Source organism: Vanacampus margaritifer, chromosome 5 (assembly GCF_051991255.1).
Source record: "Vanacampus margaritifer isolate UIUO_Vmar chromosome 5, RoL_Vmar_1.0, whole genome shotgun sequence".
NCBI classification, from domain to species: Eukaryota; Metazoa; Chordata; class Actinopteri; order Syngnathiformes; family Syngnathidae; genus Vanacampus; species Vanacampus margaritifer.
The window spans coordinates 15,208,694-15,227,308 of NC_135436.1; the positions used below are offsets into that span (position 1 = coordinate 15,208,694).

Below are 18,615 nucleotides of genomic sequence, written 5' to 3' on the forward strand. Positions count from 1 at the left end.
CCCTAGGCCAGATCTGGCCCCCGGGATTTGAGTTTAACATTTGTGCTCTAGCCTGACCAGGCTTGTGTTTCCACCACATTGCGTGAATTAACATGGCAATAGCTGCTTGGCGTCATAGCACCGAGACAGCATGCCAATAAATGCAACAAAAAACATGAATGCAAAACAATAGAGTGCAGTGTTCTGACAAAACACGCACACCTTACCCTAACCTCAACCATAGCCCAATTCAAACCTAAACTCTAAAACCAAGTCTTGACCCTCAAAAAGAGGTCTAAAGTTGTGCGGCCCAGCAAAATGGCCCCACATGGACGGGTGGGCCCCACAACTGTGAAATCCCGAAATGTTGGCCCCACTATGTGACAAAAACAAGACCACACACACATACTCACTTGTCTTTGTATCATCGTGGGGGATTCTCGTTGACATAATGCATTTCCTAGCCCCTTCCCCTCACCCCAACCATCAAAATGATTTCCTACTCCCATTCCTTACCCTAACCTCAACCATAACCCAATTCAAACCTAAACTCTAAAACCATGTCTTGACCCTCAAAAAGAGGTCTGAACTTGTGGGGACCACCAAAATGTCCCCACAATTTCAAGTTGGTCCCCACAATGGTAGTTAAACCTGGAAAAACACATGTGTATGGGCCCCACAATGTAGCAAAGACAAAAACCCTGTGATCACTACCTTGTGGAATGTGCTGAAATGCATATTGACATGGCCACAATTTTCTTGTGATGATTGTTCTTTTTTTCAACAAACGTGTACCAACAACTTTGCCTGTGCCGTGTGTACGAAGAAAAGAAGATGGTTCGCTTCGTCTCAAAAAGTATACATAAAACACACTAAAAACACCCAAAAAGAGTTAATAGTAAATCATTGGACTATTCTGTAGTGGCCTTCTATAAACCTTCGATTGACCATCTGTTGAAGGAGCCGTCTCGAAAAGACACGCCTCAAACCTGGGTCCAGAATGGAAACACAAGCCATAACAGGATTCCAACAATCTGTGTCTGGAATTGTTTTTCCTACTGTGTGCCTAATTACTGTCCATTATTTCCCCCCCCCCACAGTGGTGTATGTACGAGCACTTTATGATTACGAAGGCCAGGCGGAGGAGGAACTCTCCTTCTCGGAGGGAGCAGTCATTCGCCTTTTAAGCCGGGACACTCAGACAGATGATGGCTTCTGGGAGGGGGAGCTTAACGGAAGGGTGGGCGTCTTTCCCTCCGTTTTGGTGGAGGATCTGACCGAGAATGGCGAGACCGGAGTGGGAGGGACCAATGACATACAGGTATTGCTTGTCAACTGGTTATTGAAGCTTATTTGTGCGCAGTATATGGCAACACATAAAGACTAAAGAATGTCAAGGTGACATATGTGAGATGTCACATGCCCGCCATTGTGGATTCAAAACATCACACACACACATGGTTCATTTTCAGCTTATCCCGCTGCGCCACCCTGCTTCCATCATCAACGTTTGTTCTTTCTGTCACCAACATTGCATTAGAGCTGTCATGCTCTTGCAGTCCACTGATAAAAAGAAAACTGGCGCTGTAATCACATCTCGGGGACTCTTATCTGTGGCACTGCCCTATTAGGGCGACAGGAAGGATACAGCCTCACCCCTCCCAGATGCCTGTAGACATAACACTCAACAAGTTTAAATAGTGGATATTTAACCCTGGAGAACCCACGGGGTCAGATTTGGCCCCTATAAATTCTACTACTCAAATAACAAAGACCTTTTTTTTTCTTTCTTTTTTTTTTTTTTACAAATTTTACTTCAAAAGTCCAGAGTGCCACTTCTGACCCCTGCAAGGGGCCATCTAGTGGATGAATATTGCACTTACATGAGCCAGAGTGGTGGTGACAAGATGGCTGTCAACATGCTGTTTTGTTGAGCTGGAAATCAATCCAAACAAAACCATCTTCTCAGCAAACCATCAGATGGTAAAATTGTGTTTTTTTTGTTAATCTATTTCATATCATGTTGCAGAATGCCTAGGAGTATGTTTAATATATATATTTTGATAAATTAGCAACTCTGAGCTAGTTCAAAAAACAAGGGTTAAAATTGAAAAAACATATATTTTGGTGTTCAGTGAACTTATAGCAGTCATTTAATGTATAATTCATAATTTTCCAAAGAAGAAAAGGGTTCTTGGGTTCTCCAGGGTTAAAATGTTTTTTTTTTTTCCTACAGTATGCTCACTTAATCGGCAGTGTCTACCTGCATAGTGAATTGCAAAAAATAATGTAAATGCTGATTTTTTTTCTCTCGAAAGATGGTTTATCTGATCTTATTAGTGCGTCTACCAAATGTTGCCAGTTGGTTTTACACAACAGTAAGTCTACTGATAAAAGTCTCCGAAAAAATCCATGTAGCTTACAATACACAAATGAAGTATAATCAGGGATGTGATTTTTCCGCTAATTCGCGGAATTCCGCTTTTTTTATCTTCCCCCCCAAAAAAAAAATTCCGATTTTTATTTTTATTTTTTTTAGTAGTTCATTGTGTATGCACATGACTCCGACAGATAACATCTTCTGCTATAACAAAGACATTTGTGGTATGCTCTAATATGAGTTACTTTTCATTTGGTCATGATACAATTATTTGTTCATGAAATTTGAACTCTTCAACATTATTTATGTGTTAACTTAGTAATCACATTAGTTAGATATGATGATATTCTCAGTGATAGTTTTTAAAAGCAAAGGCAGTCCAATGTTTTTGAATGTGACTGATTTTGAGTTGACTAAAACTGCCATTTTATATGGGATAGTTCAATATACATTGAAAATTTATGCTGTTGTTTTGTCTATTTCTTTGTCATGTGAGTGCATTGAAAGTACTTAAAAACTGGACCTAGCTGGGTGCCAGCGGCCCCCAGACCCCTGGCTAAATTTTCAGATAATTTCACTTTGGTCAAATCACATCCCTGTATAATATATGTATTATGTAGTGATTCATAATTGTAGCCACGCTGATTTCCTCCTATAGATTTCTCCTTCTGCAAAGCTGCCGTCATCTCTTCCGCCTCTTCCGCTGTACGATCAACCTCCCATAAGCCCTTTCACCAGCCCGGAGAGCTCGACCCCGCCGTCTCTCCCACGCTCACCCTCTGCTGCACTCAACGGGGATCACAAGCTTCCACTGCCCGCCTCATCACACAAGGCACCGTCAACCACCACCAGTAAGCAATACGAGACACAATTTTCCTGTAGTAAAGTAACATCGCTGTACTCGTGATGGGCTTTTAATGTCACTTTTGTCTTTAGATCAAAATTCTGGGAGGAGTCCGGTGTCTCCTGGCTTTCAAACGCAGCTGCCTCGATTCCCCCCTGAAGGAGGTCCAGGCAAACTACGACCTGTTAGTATGCACAGTAGGGAAAGCAATTTCCGAGGTTGACAACAATACGTTCCGTGATGCTTTTGAAGACCAAAAAAAAGTTATTCAGGCAAACTGTCGCCATAAAAAACAAAAGAAAAAAAACACGTTTATTTTACAGGCAATGTTTTGAGGAATGCATTAAAATTCCTAACTATCATATAAGTATTTTTTAAAAAGTGTATTATACACTGGGATTTTGTCCAACTCTATCTCCATTTTGTTCTAGTTTGGGGTTTAATTCCACTTTTGGCTACCAGGTGGCAGCACAGGATTAAGTTTAACACTGCAAATTTGAAAGAAGCAAAATCGGTTTGGATGGAAAACAGGAAGTGCTTCAAGCTCAGCCTAGTTTTTGCTGAAGAGATTACAGTTGAATATCTCAATTCTAAAAGACTACAAAAAAAAACAACGGCTCTGGGTTCATTTTGTAATGTTCAATTGCTCATCTTTGGGCATGATTATCGATGTATATTGTGAGCTTATAAATTAGTTAGTTTGGAAAACAGGATTTGTGTACTGTAAATACAGACATCAGCACACTGTCACGGTGTACGATATTTTATCCAGCCAACCATCTTATCATTGCTTTTTTTTGCTCTTTCTCAACATGAAATGTTCTGCATATGTGGTGGTCAAGTTATTACACAGCTTATTTCCCAATGTACTACATTTTGTTCCTTTTTTTTGTAAGATACCGTTTATGTTGCTGCACTACTACTTACGTCGTCAAAATTTTTCAGCTCAGAGATTTGTTGACTTGTTACAAAACGTGTTTTTCTGGAATATTCGTGTTAGGCTACACATTTATGACCTCAGGGACATTGGATTTTCAAGGTTCCACTGTATCAGGCATCCAAATAAGCTCAATCATACGTTCTCTGTTTGTCTGTCAGGTGCGTGCTGCCCCCCCGCCACCCAAACAGCAGTCCCGCCGACAACACGGGAAGAGCGACAAAGCGGAGGAGGTGGAGATCACCCTGGTGTAACCGAGACACAAGATGGCAGGCGGTTAGACGTACACTCCTTAACATGTCCACTGGCACGTCTCTGACCTTAAATAAGCTGATGAAAACGGAATTGAACCTGTCCCCCACTCGAGCTACCCCTCGTTGTCTCTTATCCTCAAATTGTGGAAGAGGGAATAGAGGAGTGTGGGGGAGGCGGTTCGATTTCCTGTATTTGCTTCCTAATGAAGTGCAGCAGTAGCCTCCCCCAGCCGTTCCCTCTGCGCCCTCCCGCCTCCTTCCATTCTTGCCTTAAAACCTCACCTCATTGGGCCGAGGCCCAGTGCACACTGAAGAGAAGGACGAGGAGGATGAGGAAGAATGTTTGCAGAGGGAAGGAGTGTTGGACACGTTCTTCTGACCTTGTTAAGCTTACTTCTATTTTGTTTTTTTCATTATAATAATCGTGTATGGAGACTGGGGCAAATCATTTGTAATTGACCACAAATCTGTCAAGGGAACACGTATGAGTCAACCCAAGTTTCCCTTTAACTCATTCACTGCCATTGACGGCTATAGACGTCAAAAATTCATTTAAACTATTTCTATTAGGTTAACATTTTTTCCACCTTTTGTTAACAAGAGTATGAAAACCTAGTGTTTTTTTTAGATTGTATTAGATATACAGATATACAATTTGTGAGTCATCTAGTGAAGTCATGCGATAAATTATGATTAATAATAGTACTCACCTAATGCCCCTATTTTTAAATAATCTTTTCCTTAAAAAAGAAAGAAAAAAGGTTAATAAAAAAAATATATATTAAAAAATTAGGGGCATTAGCCCCTAATTTTTAATAATCTTTTCCTTAAAAAAGAAAGAAAAAAGTTTAATAAAAAAAAAAAAAGATTAAAAAATTAGGGGCATCAGGCGATTAAAATTTTTAATCGTAATTATTTGCATGACTTCACTAGTTAACTCACGATTATTCACAAATGTTATATCTGTTCTAAATGTACAAAAAAAATCTAGGTTTTCATACTCTTGTTGACAAAAATGGAAAAACTAATAGAAATAGTTCAAATGAATTTTTGACGTCTATAGCTGTCAATGGCGGTGAATGAGTTATGGAATGTTCATACAATGCAAAAAAATATACGTCCTCTTTACCATCATAAAAAGGGTAAGAAAAAAAGCAACACACCATTGTGCTCTTTTGCACAATTTTTTCCCCCTGAAAATTTGACAACCCTCAAAAAAATGGAAACAGTTCAGAATTTTTTCATCATCTGATTGGTGGTAAATGCAAAGTATTTTCCCCAAGTCATTAGTGCATTTCGGCGTCCCTAAAAGTAAGCTAAACGAGAATGAGCAAGGACATCCCACCGCTTGCCATTTATCGTCCGCGTCATCCTCCAGTGCGTATTTCATGTGTATTAGTACAGTACATTACTGTTGTTGTAGGAATGTGATGCTCATATTACAGTACTCGGCTAATTGAACACAAGATGCTATTCTGAAAGGGCATTGTAAATATGGTTGGACCGAGGGCTTGGAAGGAGGACCGGAAGGAGACGAGAACTGGAAAGAGAGAAAGGAGAGGCTGGACCCTCCCTTCTGCTCTTCCCGCTAACTCTTTCGCCGTCCTTTCTTTCTCCCCCTCTAACTTTTGTTCACGTCTGTACTGTTGGTTGGCAGTTGAGCGCGACTCGGTGGCTGCCATTGTATTCACATACGCATACTGTATGGAGTTATGTCATATTACACACACACACACACAGATGCTGTATCTTCCCTCAGCAATTGGTTGAACGTTGATTGACGTTAAAAGCACCGAAAGACTGATTTGGTATTGAATTAGGTGTCGTTGTAATTATACGGACAGACAGTATTTCTGGCATAAAGGTCTGCTGTGTTGTTATTTTTTCGGGCTGCCTGGTTATGGATCGACAGATTCATCACGTTTGCCCCCAATAGCTCCCTTCACATTGCATCAGTTCTTTACCTGACAATCTGTGTGTTTGCATCAAGCACCATCATTCATCAACTCATTTTGTCGTGTGTTTGATCGGTGCTGGCTAAAAAGTAGAACCGACGCGCTGAATGGACACATGCAAATGATATTCAAAGGGCGCCAAGTTTAATTCTCTTGTGCATCTCACTGGAAAGCCCTTAATTAAAAAACCCTTCAAGCCTTTAAAGTCCTTGCCAAACGGCAGCGTAGCACTTTTTGTTTATTTCCGCATCCCCCCCTGCAAAGTAGCAGCACCTCCACACCTGAGCTGACCTGAGCTGGAGTCAGAAACTCTGCTCATTGTCAATCTATGCTGACTTCTCGGTTTCAGTGGCACTGATGTTTGCATTTCAAAAGGCATTGTGGACATTCGAAGTTGGTGTTTTTGCTTGACTTATACAAACAAAAGGTTTTGTACTGTTAGGATGTTTCCAGTGGAAAATGTGTGTGTGTGTTTTTTGTTTTTGTTTCATTTTTTTTGTTTTACATATTTACACCAGCGTGGTTGTAATTTTGAAGATGCAGCAGCAGCTCAAAGGCATACTAATTTTGTGCACCCAAAAATGGAAACATTGGCTTAAATTGCTATTTTATTATATAACATTTCCACACAATTTAATTTGGAGAGTGTAACGCGGTGTTGAACTAACTGTAACTTAATATTAATGTGTGTTTACATTTGAGATGGAGATGACGATCAATATATTTAGGTGGAATTTGTGTTCTGAATTTTTTTTTCGAAAGCTTTTTTTTTTTATGGCGAAAGAGAGGGTTGTCTTACCTGGCTGACAGTTTTGGCTTACATCATAACTGTCACTGATTCTCCCACACAGTATATATATTTTTTTAATGGAATGGAAGAATTGTTTGTGACATTCAAACTACTTTTGTCAAATGCCTCTCTGTAGTTCAACCAACTAAATGTGGAACCATTCGGAATTAAATGTTAAATTAAATTTTTGACAGTGCTGTGACATCATCAGAAATATAACAAGCAATTAGTATTTATTTGAAATGCCGAGTTTGCAGCTGCACTTTTTTTATTTTTTTTTATTTTTTTTACAATGACCAAATGGACAGTATAGATACAGATAAGACTTGGGACGGGACAAATGTAGGTCAAATATGTTACCCTCAAAAATAGGATACCGAAATACCTTTTTTTGTCATCATAACGTTATGTAGCACCCATTATGATCACCAGTGGTTTCATCCACATTGGAATTAGTTACAGTATTGATCCAACAGGTGTGTTCCCCTGCTGTTAGTAAAAGCGATCACAATCTTAAAAGGTGTGTGGTCAAGGCAACAAGAACGGCGGCCTCTCCTTGATTTCTCTGAGATCTTAATTTATTATATGATGCTAAAACTTGTTTTGAAGTTTATTGTTTACATCAGCCTCCCTCAGAAGATCATTTCTTAAAGTCTCAATCAGTCTGTTGTGAAATGTTTTGTTTTCAGTCTCCAATATACAAAAAAACAACTTTTTTTTTTTAAATCCCTTCTTTCAACAGTCCTTTTGTTTTGTCATACTGTTCAGTCATTTGTTTTTTTTGTATAATTCTTTTATTTCTTTGCATCCAGCAGTTTGGAAGTGGTAGAACCACTGGCCTTCTCTCTAGTCGGGCTGTTGCCATGGTGACAAGTAATGAGAACAGGTGCAAATGTCTTTCTGCATATGATTATTGGCTGTACAAAAAGCTACGTTTGTATTTATTGTGTACAAATGTTAATTAATAAAATAATATTGGAAAAAAAAGAGTTTGCCTTCATGTGTGTGTTTGCGTGTGCACCACCTGTCCTAGAAATGTACACAACAATGAATTGTGTATCATTAACAAACATGTCCCTGTTGTGTACCAGGCACAAGAAGTGGGTGTGATCAGAGTCTCTCGCACTATATATAACCAAGTGTGGAATTTCCTGAATCAGAGTGCAGATAGAGGGAAAAGACCAACATCAGCCCAGTGAGGCAAGTCAGACAATGCCACTTATTTCGTTTTCATTTCAAACAACATATGGACCAAGCTGCTCCCAACCGCCGCGTCCGTTCATCGGGTGTGAAACTTTATCTGTGCTCTAACCCTGCAGGTATGTTGAAGTCACTGAAGGACTACCAGAATGTTCATAATGTGTCAAGGTTTTCATTGTTTTGATGTCATTTTGTAACGTTACAGACAGCGTGGTGGAGCGCAGAGCTCTAAGAGAGGTTGTGTTCCCCAAACTACGAGAGCATTGCAGACGCAAGCTGGGAGTGGACTTCAGGGTGAATACACACTTCTCACACACACAGTGAGAAACGATCAATCAAAACCAATTTACTGTATAGTATTGATTAAAACGGGATATGATTATCTTTGTGAGGGCATCATTTCAATTTTACTTGAGCTCATGTTCTGTTTCGTTACAACTTTTGATACTTTGCTTCTTTCTTTCTTTTTCAATTATCAAACAACTAAACGATTTCACTTACAGGTCACATTTTCACCTGTTTGATAAAACGAAAAGAAATGATGTGTGTGCTGTATGTGTGCCTCAGCTCACCCCAGCGTGCTGCCACCGGCATTGTTCTATCTCTATTCAGCAGTATTTGTCATTAGACTGTTGGAACCTCACTGTGTTGATTTAGCGGCATGATTGTGTGTTTCAATGCACAGGTGATCGACCCACATGAGTCCATTCATCCCAGCCACTGGCCAGGTGAAAACACCAGAAAAGAGCTGATAAAAGAGTGCAGGGAAAACTCTGCCGGACCCTTTTTATTGGTAAATGCAAAATGGTATGATAAGCAGCACATATTGATCGTTCAGTGCTGTTTGACTTTGGCAATGTGTTTGCTGCATGCGCCACACACGCAGATTATAATTGACAGGTGTTTTTGGCATCTTGGTGATGAAGTGCTGACTCCACGAGTGCCGTCTTCCTGGGGGCTATCACAATTCCCTTGCTTTTTTAGTCAGCCCCTAGCTCCGCCACTAGTTGTTATGGTAACGAGAGCGTACTCTGCTTTGGCCCCACAGTAGCCAATAGGGGACAGCGTGAGCAGTGAATGTATACTGTTAATATAATTCGTAATTGTAATTAATAATTATGATGATAAATATTGTTAATAATAACAATTAATTATTTCGATTTTCATTATTTTGTTATTTATTCTATTTTGTTAATTTAATCATTGTACAATTTATTTTATTATTTTAATTTGAATGAACTAATTCACTGCCATAAATTCATTAAAAAAAAGATTATTTAAAATTAGGGACAAGAGGCGATTACATTTTTAATTGTAATTAAGCATATGACTTCACTAGTTAACTCACGAATAATCACAAATTTCATATCTGTTCTCAATGTACAATAAAAAAATTCTAGGTTGTCATACTCTTGTTAACAAAAGTGGGGGAAAAAGTTAAACTAATAGAAATAGTTAAAATTATTTTTTGACGTTTATAGCCGTTAATGGCAGTGAATGAGTTAATAATAATAATAATAATAATAATTATTATTATTAATCAATACTGTGACTGGGGTGTGTTTTGGCAAAAACTTCACATAGAGGTTAACAAGACACATAGGAATGGTTTAAAATTGTCCCAAACAATTGCATAAAATGTCGACAAGTATTTAGAGGCAGATACCTAAATCTCTAATAATCATCTTATTTTCCAATTTCATTGCATCTTCTTCACTATAGACTAGTCTATTTTTGTCAAATGACAATATTACCGACCTCAAAATGGACTGTTCTTCCCTCTCTGTCCACACGGTGGTGCTGCAAGGCTTTGTTAGGACATGAGTGCGGCAGGCCAAGTCTTCCTGCCCAAGTGGAAGTGTCACATTTCCACCTGCTGCTGCAGCAGATCCAGCAGGCGGGCCTCAACACCAGAGAGCTGGAGAGAGTTTACCATAGAGATGAGAACATCATTCCACCATCCTTCTGCTTAAGACGCTCATGCCTGCCTCAGGTTAAGACATAATGCACTACTGCAATCTGTATGATTTTAGTATGTAATGGTAATTGTTGACTTAATTGGTCCAAAGGAGGAGAATCACCTGGAGGATCTGATGAAGGTGTTTGAGACTGCTGTGAGTATGTGTGTGCAAAAGAAGCTTCTGCCTGAAGGGAAAGACGTCACTTTTAACAGATCAGGTGAACTGACTCAGTGTGGACATCAAGTGTGCATTTCATTGTTAAAAATATGTTGGTTTATTTCTGGCTATTTAGCCCTGGAAGGCGATTTACGCTTCGCCCTGGGCAAGTGTCCCCCTGATGATGTCATCAGGCGCTGTCTTGTTTACGTTCACAAAATCACCAATCTAAAGGCGGAACAAGAGGTGAGAGGGATGAAGAGCTGACCACCACTTTCTGTTCTGTTACTTGACAGTTAAACCGACATGGTTAGTGAAAAAAGTACTGTAAAAGTTATTTGTAATGAGATTTATTAAAAACTAATTGGTATTTGGCCAGTCAATCTCAGGGCACATACACAGTAACTTCTGGAGTGTAAATTTGACATCTGCAATGTACTTCCAGGGCACTTTTCCTAACTCCAACCGAGTAAACGCTTCACCCAATGAGAACGTTTTACTCTCAGATCTGATTGACAACTTCTTGAGAGGCCTCATCGACTCGCACCAGCTTGAAGCTTACACCACCACCACAGAGTGTGACCCTCGCCATGGTTACACCACAGCCAGGAGGCGGACGTATACAGAGTTGCTCTGCCATCAGGTGTACTCTGACCTGGTGAGGTTGACTGACAACATTCCCGGAAGCTGTTATCTCAGTGATGCTTTGGTACGAGAGCAAGTCGAACAGGACGAACTTTGTGGCATCCTGTCGAGGTTTTACGTCATCACGAGGCCTGAGATGGACGAGGTCAGACGTCATCTTTAAATAAATTTGATCTGATCTAAGCTTGAAAAGACATCAGCTTGACGGTTAACTTTCCATAGGTTCGAGCGTATGTTCAGCAGAGTGACCATCAGCGTCCGCTTGTGCTGACAGGAGGTCCTTGTGCCGGAAAAACAGTGCTGCTGGCTCACTGTGCTCAACAGGTGCATGGATACTCTCTAATCTTAGTCATATTATAAAATGAAGCAAATATCTGTGGGTAGTGGTGTTGTAATAATAATTTGAAGGACATTTGCCCTTACCCTATGTTATGCCCTCGCTTAACGACAACATACAGGATGAAAGTTTGCTTTGTAATGTAGAATTTATCTGAAAATTTGTAGCCCAAAAATATTCCAACCACAATTTTTACAGCATTTGCTGATTGCCAGCAGTTAACACTTAGCAATATTTTAGGTAACATCTTAATATTTTCAACTGTAAATTTAATAATAATAATAGTAAAAATAATAATAAAAATAATAAATATAATAATGATATTTAATAATAATTTTCTTGACAATTATATGTTGTATGCACCCCACTAATCTAAGCTACAGCAAAATCCACCCATTTTCCACCATCTCTCAAGGGCGGCCATTGAGCCACTCGCTGTTGAATGAAAATGACATCACAGTTGCTCTAGGCTCAGGTAACGCCCAATCATGTCTCAGCTTGAACATCACATGATCAAATTCAAAAAAATAGGTGAGCCGTGATTGGTTGTTTCAGGAACTGTGATGTCATTCCACTTATCTGAATATATTACTGCATAGCCGATAGGCCAAGACTTTTGAAGCCGCAAGGCCGCCATATTGCTCCTCCCAAGAAACGTTTCTCAGCATACAATCCTATACATTTACAGTATCGAAATTGGAGAACATTTGAGACAGTACTTAGTAGAAAGAGCATTAATGATGATGTTTAATTTGTTAAACATAAACAAGAGGACTTCAGACATTTTACAAATTGTGGTCTAAGGAACTGAGCGTTAATAGAAAAAGGGGGCTTCAAAGTTGCACATACCGTCGACCTGTTAATTTTTTGAATTTTTTTAAATAGTGACCACATCGCTACAAATCCCCCGGCCCTATATTAAGAGCCTACGAGCTGTATATGTCTAATCTGTACGTATACCGTATAGTTTATAGAGTAGTCTGCCCGCGAGATGGGAGGAGCAAGATGGCCGCCCTGTCGCTTCAACGGCTTGCACGGGCGTGTACGGGCTATCGGGCTATCGGCTGTCCAGTCATATATTCAGATCAGTGTATCAGTGTGTCATTCTCAGTCGACAGCAAGTGGCACAATGGTCGCCCCCTCGAGTTGGATAAAAAATGGGCGGCTTTTGCTGCTTAATACATATTCCGCAAACGCAGGACAGAGATACAATGTGTAATTATTTTCCATCTGACATTAAGAAAGTATGTAAATAAAATGCAAGCAACTCAATCAATAACAACATCTGTTGCCTTATTGCATTAGAACTCATGAAAAAAACAAATTAATTGAATGTGTAATGACATCAACATTAAAACTTCTTCTCTGTCTGCAGATGAAATCCTGGCTGCGGGACACTGCTCCTGCTGTGATCACCTTTTTTACAGACTTACCACACTTCCCTTCCCCTGAACGCCTTCTGTCCAGATTGTGTTATCAAATCCTCAGACGTTATGACCTCTCGCCATCTTCCCCGGACACAAACTTTGACCTCGATGCTGGCCATTATTCCCGAGGCGTCACAGAGCCTAGCGTCGTTGAATCTGACCTTAGACTTAACCTGAGGACTGTGATGAGGGCCATCAAAAAACCTGACATCAGTCTATATGAAGCAGCGGAATGTCTCGACTCCCTTCTCTCCTTGCTTCCGTCTTCCAAAAAGCCTTTAGTTGTGATTCTGGACGGAGTGCACAAGATGGGGCATAACCTTTCTGTACAGATCATCAAAAGCCTGCCCAGCCCTCTTCCTCCTGGAGTCAAAGTTATCTTCAGTGTCTCCTCCAACCAAACTCGAGTAATGCAGATCATCAAACTACACTACCCAGAGTGCAGTGCGCCTGGTTTTGTTTCAGAGGCGGGGTATGTGCATGTACTGCTGGCTTCTGCCGACAGGAAACAATGTCTGAAGATGCTGATGGCACTTCTAAGCAACTCAGGGAGGAGAGTGACTTCGGGACAACTGGCACTGGTCAACCAGGCGCTGACTTCCTGTTGTCTCGCCCTCTACGTCCGCCTACTTCATGCTCACACATCACTCTGGTGCTCAGGTACGGTAAACCAACACAAACTATTTTGTCCGATTTAGTCTCAACGGAATACATGTACCGGCGTTACGTAATCAGAATACCATTACAGTACAGGGGGAAAAAATATAATCAGATTACAGCACATTTATTAAAAATGGGGATTATTTTGAGAAATTGCCATTTCTACTAGGGCTGGGCAATAAATCGAATTAATTCGATACATCGTCATTTTAAAAATCGAATCGTTAAAAATGTTCTAAATCATGATATCGAATTTTGTCTTTTGGATTATTAAAAGCTGTTGTTCATATGTTGTGTTACATTCAAATGTTTTTGTGGCAGAATGCTGGATGGGCGCTTTACAAGACATGTTTACAATAGCCACCAACTACTTAATTGTGGCATTTAAGAAAAAACTATGAATGTTAAGTTTATGTCAAAACTAATTTACAATCAGCATACATTATTGTTGTCTGAGCATTTTGCACAGGAATTATTTTTGAATAAATGAAACCTTTAAATAAATGTTTGTTGGGTTTATTAGATTAAAAATAATTAAAATCGTAATCGTCCTGAATGTCTGTAAAAATGTCGAGAGAGAGAGAGCGAGAGCGAGAGAGAGAGAACTGGCTAGTTGTGTCCTCCACATGCGGGCAGTTTAAAAAAACTTCACGGACGTGAGGAAAAAATGGCGACCGGTATTCACTGTTTAGAACTTACTCGGCTTGCTGAAGAAGCAAAAGTTTAAGCTGAGAGTCCAGCGGCATGCTACGCGCTGTAGCTTCTTGCTAGCTAGGCCGCTAGCCTACAACCATAATGTGAGTTACACCTTCCAAACAAATCTTCCTCCCACTAATTCTTTATTTAAACATCATACACAATATATACACGGCTAAACTTGTGGCTGGGATAAAAGTTAATTTTGCAGTTGATGTCACGTAATGTCATCTATCTAGAATTTTTAGCAGTTAGTTAGCATTTTTTTTTAGCAGGTACCTTGTAACTGTAACGGAATACATTTTCAAAGTAACCCCTCCCAACCCTGTTTATTTTTTTTACCCTTTAGATTCCGAAGTGTCCGAGTCGCATCTTCCCGACGGCGTCCATTCATCTATTGCTATCTGGCTGGATCACTTGGAGTCCAAATATTCTTCCTCTGTGGTTGCTCGTGCCGTCTCGTACCTCTCTCTCTCCAGAGTAGGACTCACAGAGGCGCAACTGGCAGATCTCTTGTCCAAAACCCATCAGGTTGCACAAGTGGATGTGGAAAGACTGCTTCTAGACCTGAAGGGCTTTCTCATCAGGAGGTCTGTAATAGGGAGGCGGGTTTTGTTCTGGGTGAGCAGACATTTTACACTTGTGGTGGCGAAAACTTATTTCCACACATGTGAGGCCAGGAGAGAAATCCATTCAGAGATGGCGGATTATTTTATGAGCAGATGGAATGCATGTCTTGAAAATGAGGGCAGTGTGCAAACGAGAGGTTACGTAGAAGAGCAGCCGTCGCTCAGAGATGCCGTTAATGGGAGAGAAGCTGTGGAATTGGTGCATCACTTACAAGAAAGCAACAGTATGGAGTTAAGATGGAAGGTGTTGATGTCATGGAGGTTTCATTATGTTTTGGTGAAAGCGGGCCTCCTGAGGGATCTGGTGGCCATGTTGAGGGAGGAGGAAGGATCTTGGGACAATCGAAGGGAAGGCGCAATCCTGGCGGGAATTTTGGCGTCCTCATCCTGTTTCCTGCAGAGTTCTCCATTGGAGCTGCCCACGTCGATGGAGGCGAGCCTCCTCCCATATGTGGAGATCTTTCCTGCGCTCGGAGGTTACGTAGACGAGATCGGAAGTGAGAAGAGTGCAAGAGGCTGCGGGTTGGCAGTTGCGCTTTCTCCCGCTCCCGACACCGTCGCCTTGCTCACGTGTGACGGCGGATGGAAATATCTCGCTGGGACGCAATGTGGGACGATCGGCGGAGTGACGTGCGATGGCTCGGCATGGATCTGGAAGGGTCCGAGCTTTGGTGTGGAGCGAGTGTCACCGAGCTCTGAGCTCAAGTTTGCTGGAGTGAAAAGCAGCCACCGATTTGTGTTATTCTCCACCCTGTGCCGCAAACTATTTTTGTGGGATGTTAGCGCTCCAGGAACCCTTACGGAGGTCAAAACCTGGCAGAAACTGAACACGGTAGACGGTTTTGTGACATTTGAAAGGCGGCTATGCGTGTGGTGGAAGCAGGACAGCCTTGTGGGATTGTTTGATGCCTCCAACACAACTGGGAAACATTTGCGCTGTCCGAGCTGCGTGACCTGTGTGGTTTTCTGCTCTTATGGCTGCCGCATTTTTTGCGGCCAAGATGACGGCACGGTGTCGATATTTGATACCGAAAACGGCAGCCTCCTTTGCTCCTGTTCAAACTCAAACCAAAGTGCAATCATGTCAATAATCCTCTGTGAGGATAAACAGGAAATGGCTTGCGTTGAAAGGTCGGGAGACGTGAAGTTATGGAATGTCCCCGCCAAAATGAAAAAGCCAAGATTGGTTAGAGCAGCCTCTGCTGGGAGGGAGTTTAACAACATGCTCAATAGTGATTACTCGGGTAAATTCAGCAGTTTATTGGTATGTGATTGTGACCAGGTGACCGTGTGGGATACGTTTGAGTGGGAGGAGCGTGACCACTTCTTGGCTCCACAAGGTCAAGCTTTTGTTCAAGCGATATTCTCCCAGGATGGACACCATTTCCTGGCTTTACTGGAAGCCTGTTCCCTGGTGTTGGTATGGCGGGTTAGCACAGGACAGTGTGTCCTCTCCTTAGAGGCTAACACGCAACCTCACACACTCCTTAAAACCACCTCCGATATGGTGTGCGTCACTGACAACGGTCGTCTTCTTGTGTGGGATTCCGGAATGCTTCATGTTGCTGGTGAAGCTCCAAAAATGGATTATGGGGTCAAAGATGTGGCGGTGGAGCAAACAGGAAGGTGGTTCTACACCGCAGATGGGACGGATACAGTGTGGTGGTGGAGCTTGGCCGCGGGTCTTCCGCATGCTAGCTTCCTGCACGGTGATCCGGTGAGAAAGATGCGTCTTAGTCAGGACGACGTGACCCTTGTGACACTCTCGTCTGAAGATATTTACATTTGGCAAACAGAAACAGGGCAGAATATCCTTCGGATAGGTGGAAGCCAAGCGACAGATGTTCTTATTACGCCCAATTGTAACTTCGGCGTGAGCGTTTGTGAGCGAGGACTCTCTCGAGTTTGGAAGATGACACATGGGAGTGTCGTATGTGGGATTCATCTGTATCTATCTGATGCTCAGGTGTCAGCCGAGAGCACATTTCTCATTGGTCTCCACGGCGGAGACCTGCTGGCTGCCAGCTTGTGGTCGGGCACCATCAACAAAAGCTTCCCGAGAGTTGAAAGCTCCGAGGATGTCGTTGCTTTCCGCGCACTTTCCCAGCATGCCGATTTTGTGGTGGTGGTGGTCGCCTCGGGGGGGATCTACACCTGGAAGATGTCCGACGAGACGGCGTGCAGGCACTTTCAGCTGCCGGACGCATTTTACTGTCAGCCGGAAAGTTTTCAGATGGCGTCAAATGGGAGCTTTGCGTTGTTGTCTATCCAGAATGACGCTATTAACCTCTTGGATGTGTGTCAGGTCAGATTGTGCACGTTCAAAGCTGAGGGTTCCGTAACCAAGGCCTGCTTGGATGAAAGTGGTTGTTACATCGCTTACATATCAGAGTGCGCAAATCAGGATTGTGCCTGTTCCCACCACAGGCATCCCATCCTCACTGTGGTGCAACTCTCAGATGGAGAACAAGTAGGCAGGGTGTTTCTGCGTAAGGATCCGTTGACATTGCTCATGCATGAGCAGCAGTGTGCGTTTGTGGGTTTTCAGGATGGGTCAGTGGGTGTGTATTCTATTTCAGGGACCAAAGGTGGGGAGGATGCATGCAGATCCGGGAAAAAATTGAAGAGTCAGTTGAAAGGCTGCTGTTCCAGTGTGGGACCACTGAGGTGGTTACCGCTAGAAACGCCCAATATTACATGGTCTTAGCTACTATTTGCTTCATAGCACAATGCTGAACTTGAGAAGCACTCAAAGTGCTTACCCAAAATGTATTGTGGTTGATCAGAGCCCAATGTTAGATGTGAGGTTCCACTGTATGACAGTATTCCATGAGCACAGTTATCTAAAAGTAGCGATGGGCAACTGGCTGCTGCGACCTGTCACACACTCTTAGTGGCCCATTGATTTAATTAAAAAAAGGGGGAAAAGTCTTCATAAACAAAAAAAGTTTGTGAAAAGAAAAAAAACTGGAACATTTAAAAACATGAAGAAGAAAAAAAGAAAACAAATATGCGTTTTTGAGAATCTGCGAGTACCAAACCGCGAATATGCAGAGGGCAATTGTAGTTTTAAGTTGTAATATCACCATTTGGCGATCTAACCCCCCAATTCCAACCCATAATACTGAGTCTCAAGCAGGGAGGCAAATGGGTCCCGTTTTTATAGTTTTTGGTATGACCCAGCCAAGGATTGAAACCTCACCCTCCTAGTCTCGGGGTAGGACACCACTATGCCACCGAGCTGGTCACGCTTAGTGACCTATCTAGACACACATTTCCTTTTTTAAACACTATATTCATAATGTATATTATAATATATTGTAATCACTTATAATAATTAATAAATACATTTAGAATACAATAAATGTATATAATAAATATATTTCCAAGTGATCTATCTAGACTTACTTTCTAATGTAACCAATTTCATTGGTTGTTTGGCTAACCAATAAAATTGGTATACCCGTAAACCACCCGGAATAGTCAATGTATGACCAATCTATTGGTTACTCAAGCCAACATGAGTTCAACCTATTGGTAGTTATATATACTGTATATATATATATATATATATATATATATATATATATATATATATATATATATATATATATATTTAACCAATCCATTTTTAGAGTGTATAGAGAGAGTTTGGCCAACTCGGTTTCGGCAGGGTAACAAGATGGCGTCCGTATGTCATGTGACCAGCAGTTGACCAATCACGCTGTGATTGCCCACGCTGTGATTGGTCAACTGCTGGTCACA

At 41.5% G+C, this 18,615-nt stretch overlaps 2 protein-coding genes across 5 annotated transcripts in view; both read left to right on the forward strand.

Moving 5' to 3' along the window:
- fchsd2 (FCH and double SH3 domains 2) overlaps positions 1-5,170 on the forward strand; it is a 51,817-nt gene extending 46,647 nt beyond the window's left edge. For 3 of the 4 annotated variants that reach the window (XM_077566542.1, XM_077566544.1, XM_077566543.1), the window contains 4 exons: positions 1,080-1,300; positions 3,018-3,210; positions 3,296-3,387; positions 4,302-5,170. In XM_077566542.1, the coding sequence (XP_077422668.1) occupies positions 1,080-1,300; positions 3,018-3,210; positions 3,296-3,387; positions 4,302-4,394 (599 nt within the window). In that variant the 3' untranslated portion in view covers positions 4,395-5,170. The remainder of the gene's footprint in view (positions 1-1,079; positions 1,301-3,017; positions 3,211-3,295; positions 3,388-4,301) is intronic. The other variant, XM_077566545.1, reaches the window with a different exon arrangement.
- A 3,147-nt stretch (positions 5,171-8,317) lies between these two features.
- On the forward strand, positions 8,318-18,459 carry LOC144052648 (NACHT and WD repeat domain-containing protein 2). Its single transcript, XM_077566909.1, has 10 exons — positions 8,318-8,458; positions 8,545-8,633; positions 9,025-9,132; positions 10,147-10,332; positions 10,409-10,517; positions 10,593-10,702; positions 10,902-11,246; positions 11,324-11,425; positions 12,814-13,525; positions 14,571-18,459. The coding sequence occupies exons 1-10, from the start codon at positions 8,386-8,388 to the stop codon at positions 17,555-17,557; spliced, it is 4,821 nt and encodes a 1,606-aa protein (XP_077423035.1). The 5' UTR covers positions 8,318-8,385; the 3' UTR covers positions 17,558-18,459.
- The last annotated feature ends 156 nt before the right edge of the window (positions 18,460-18,615 follow it).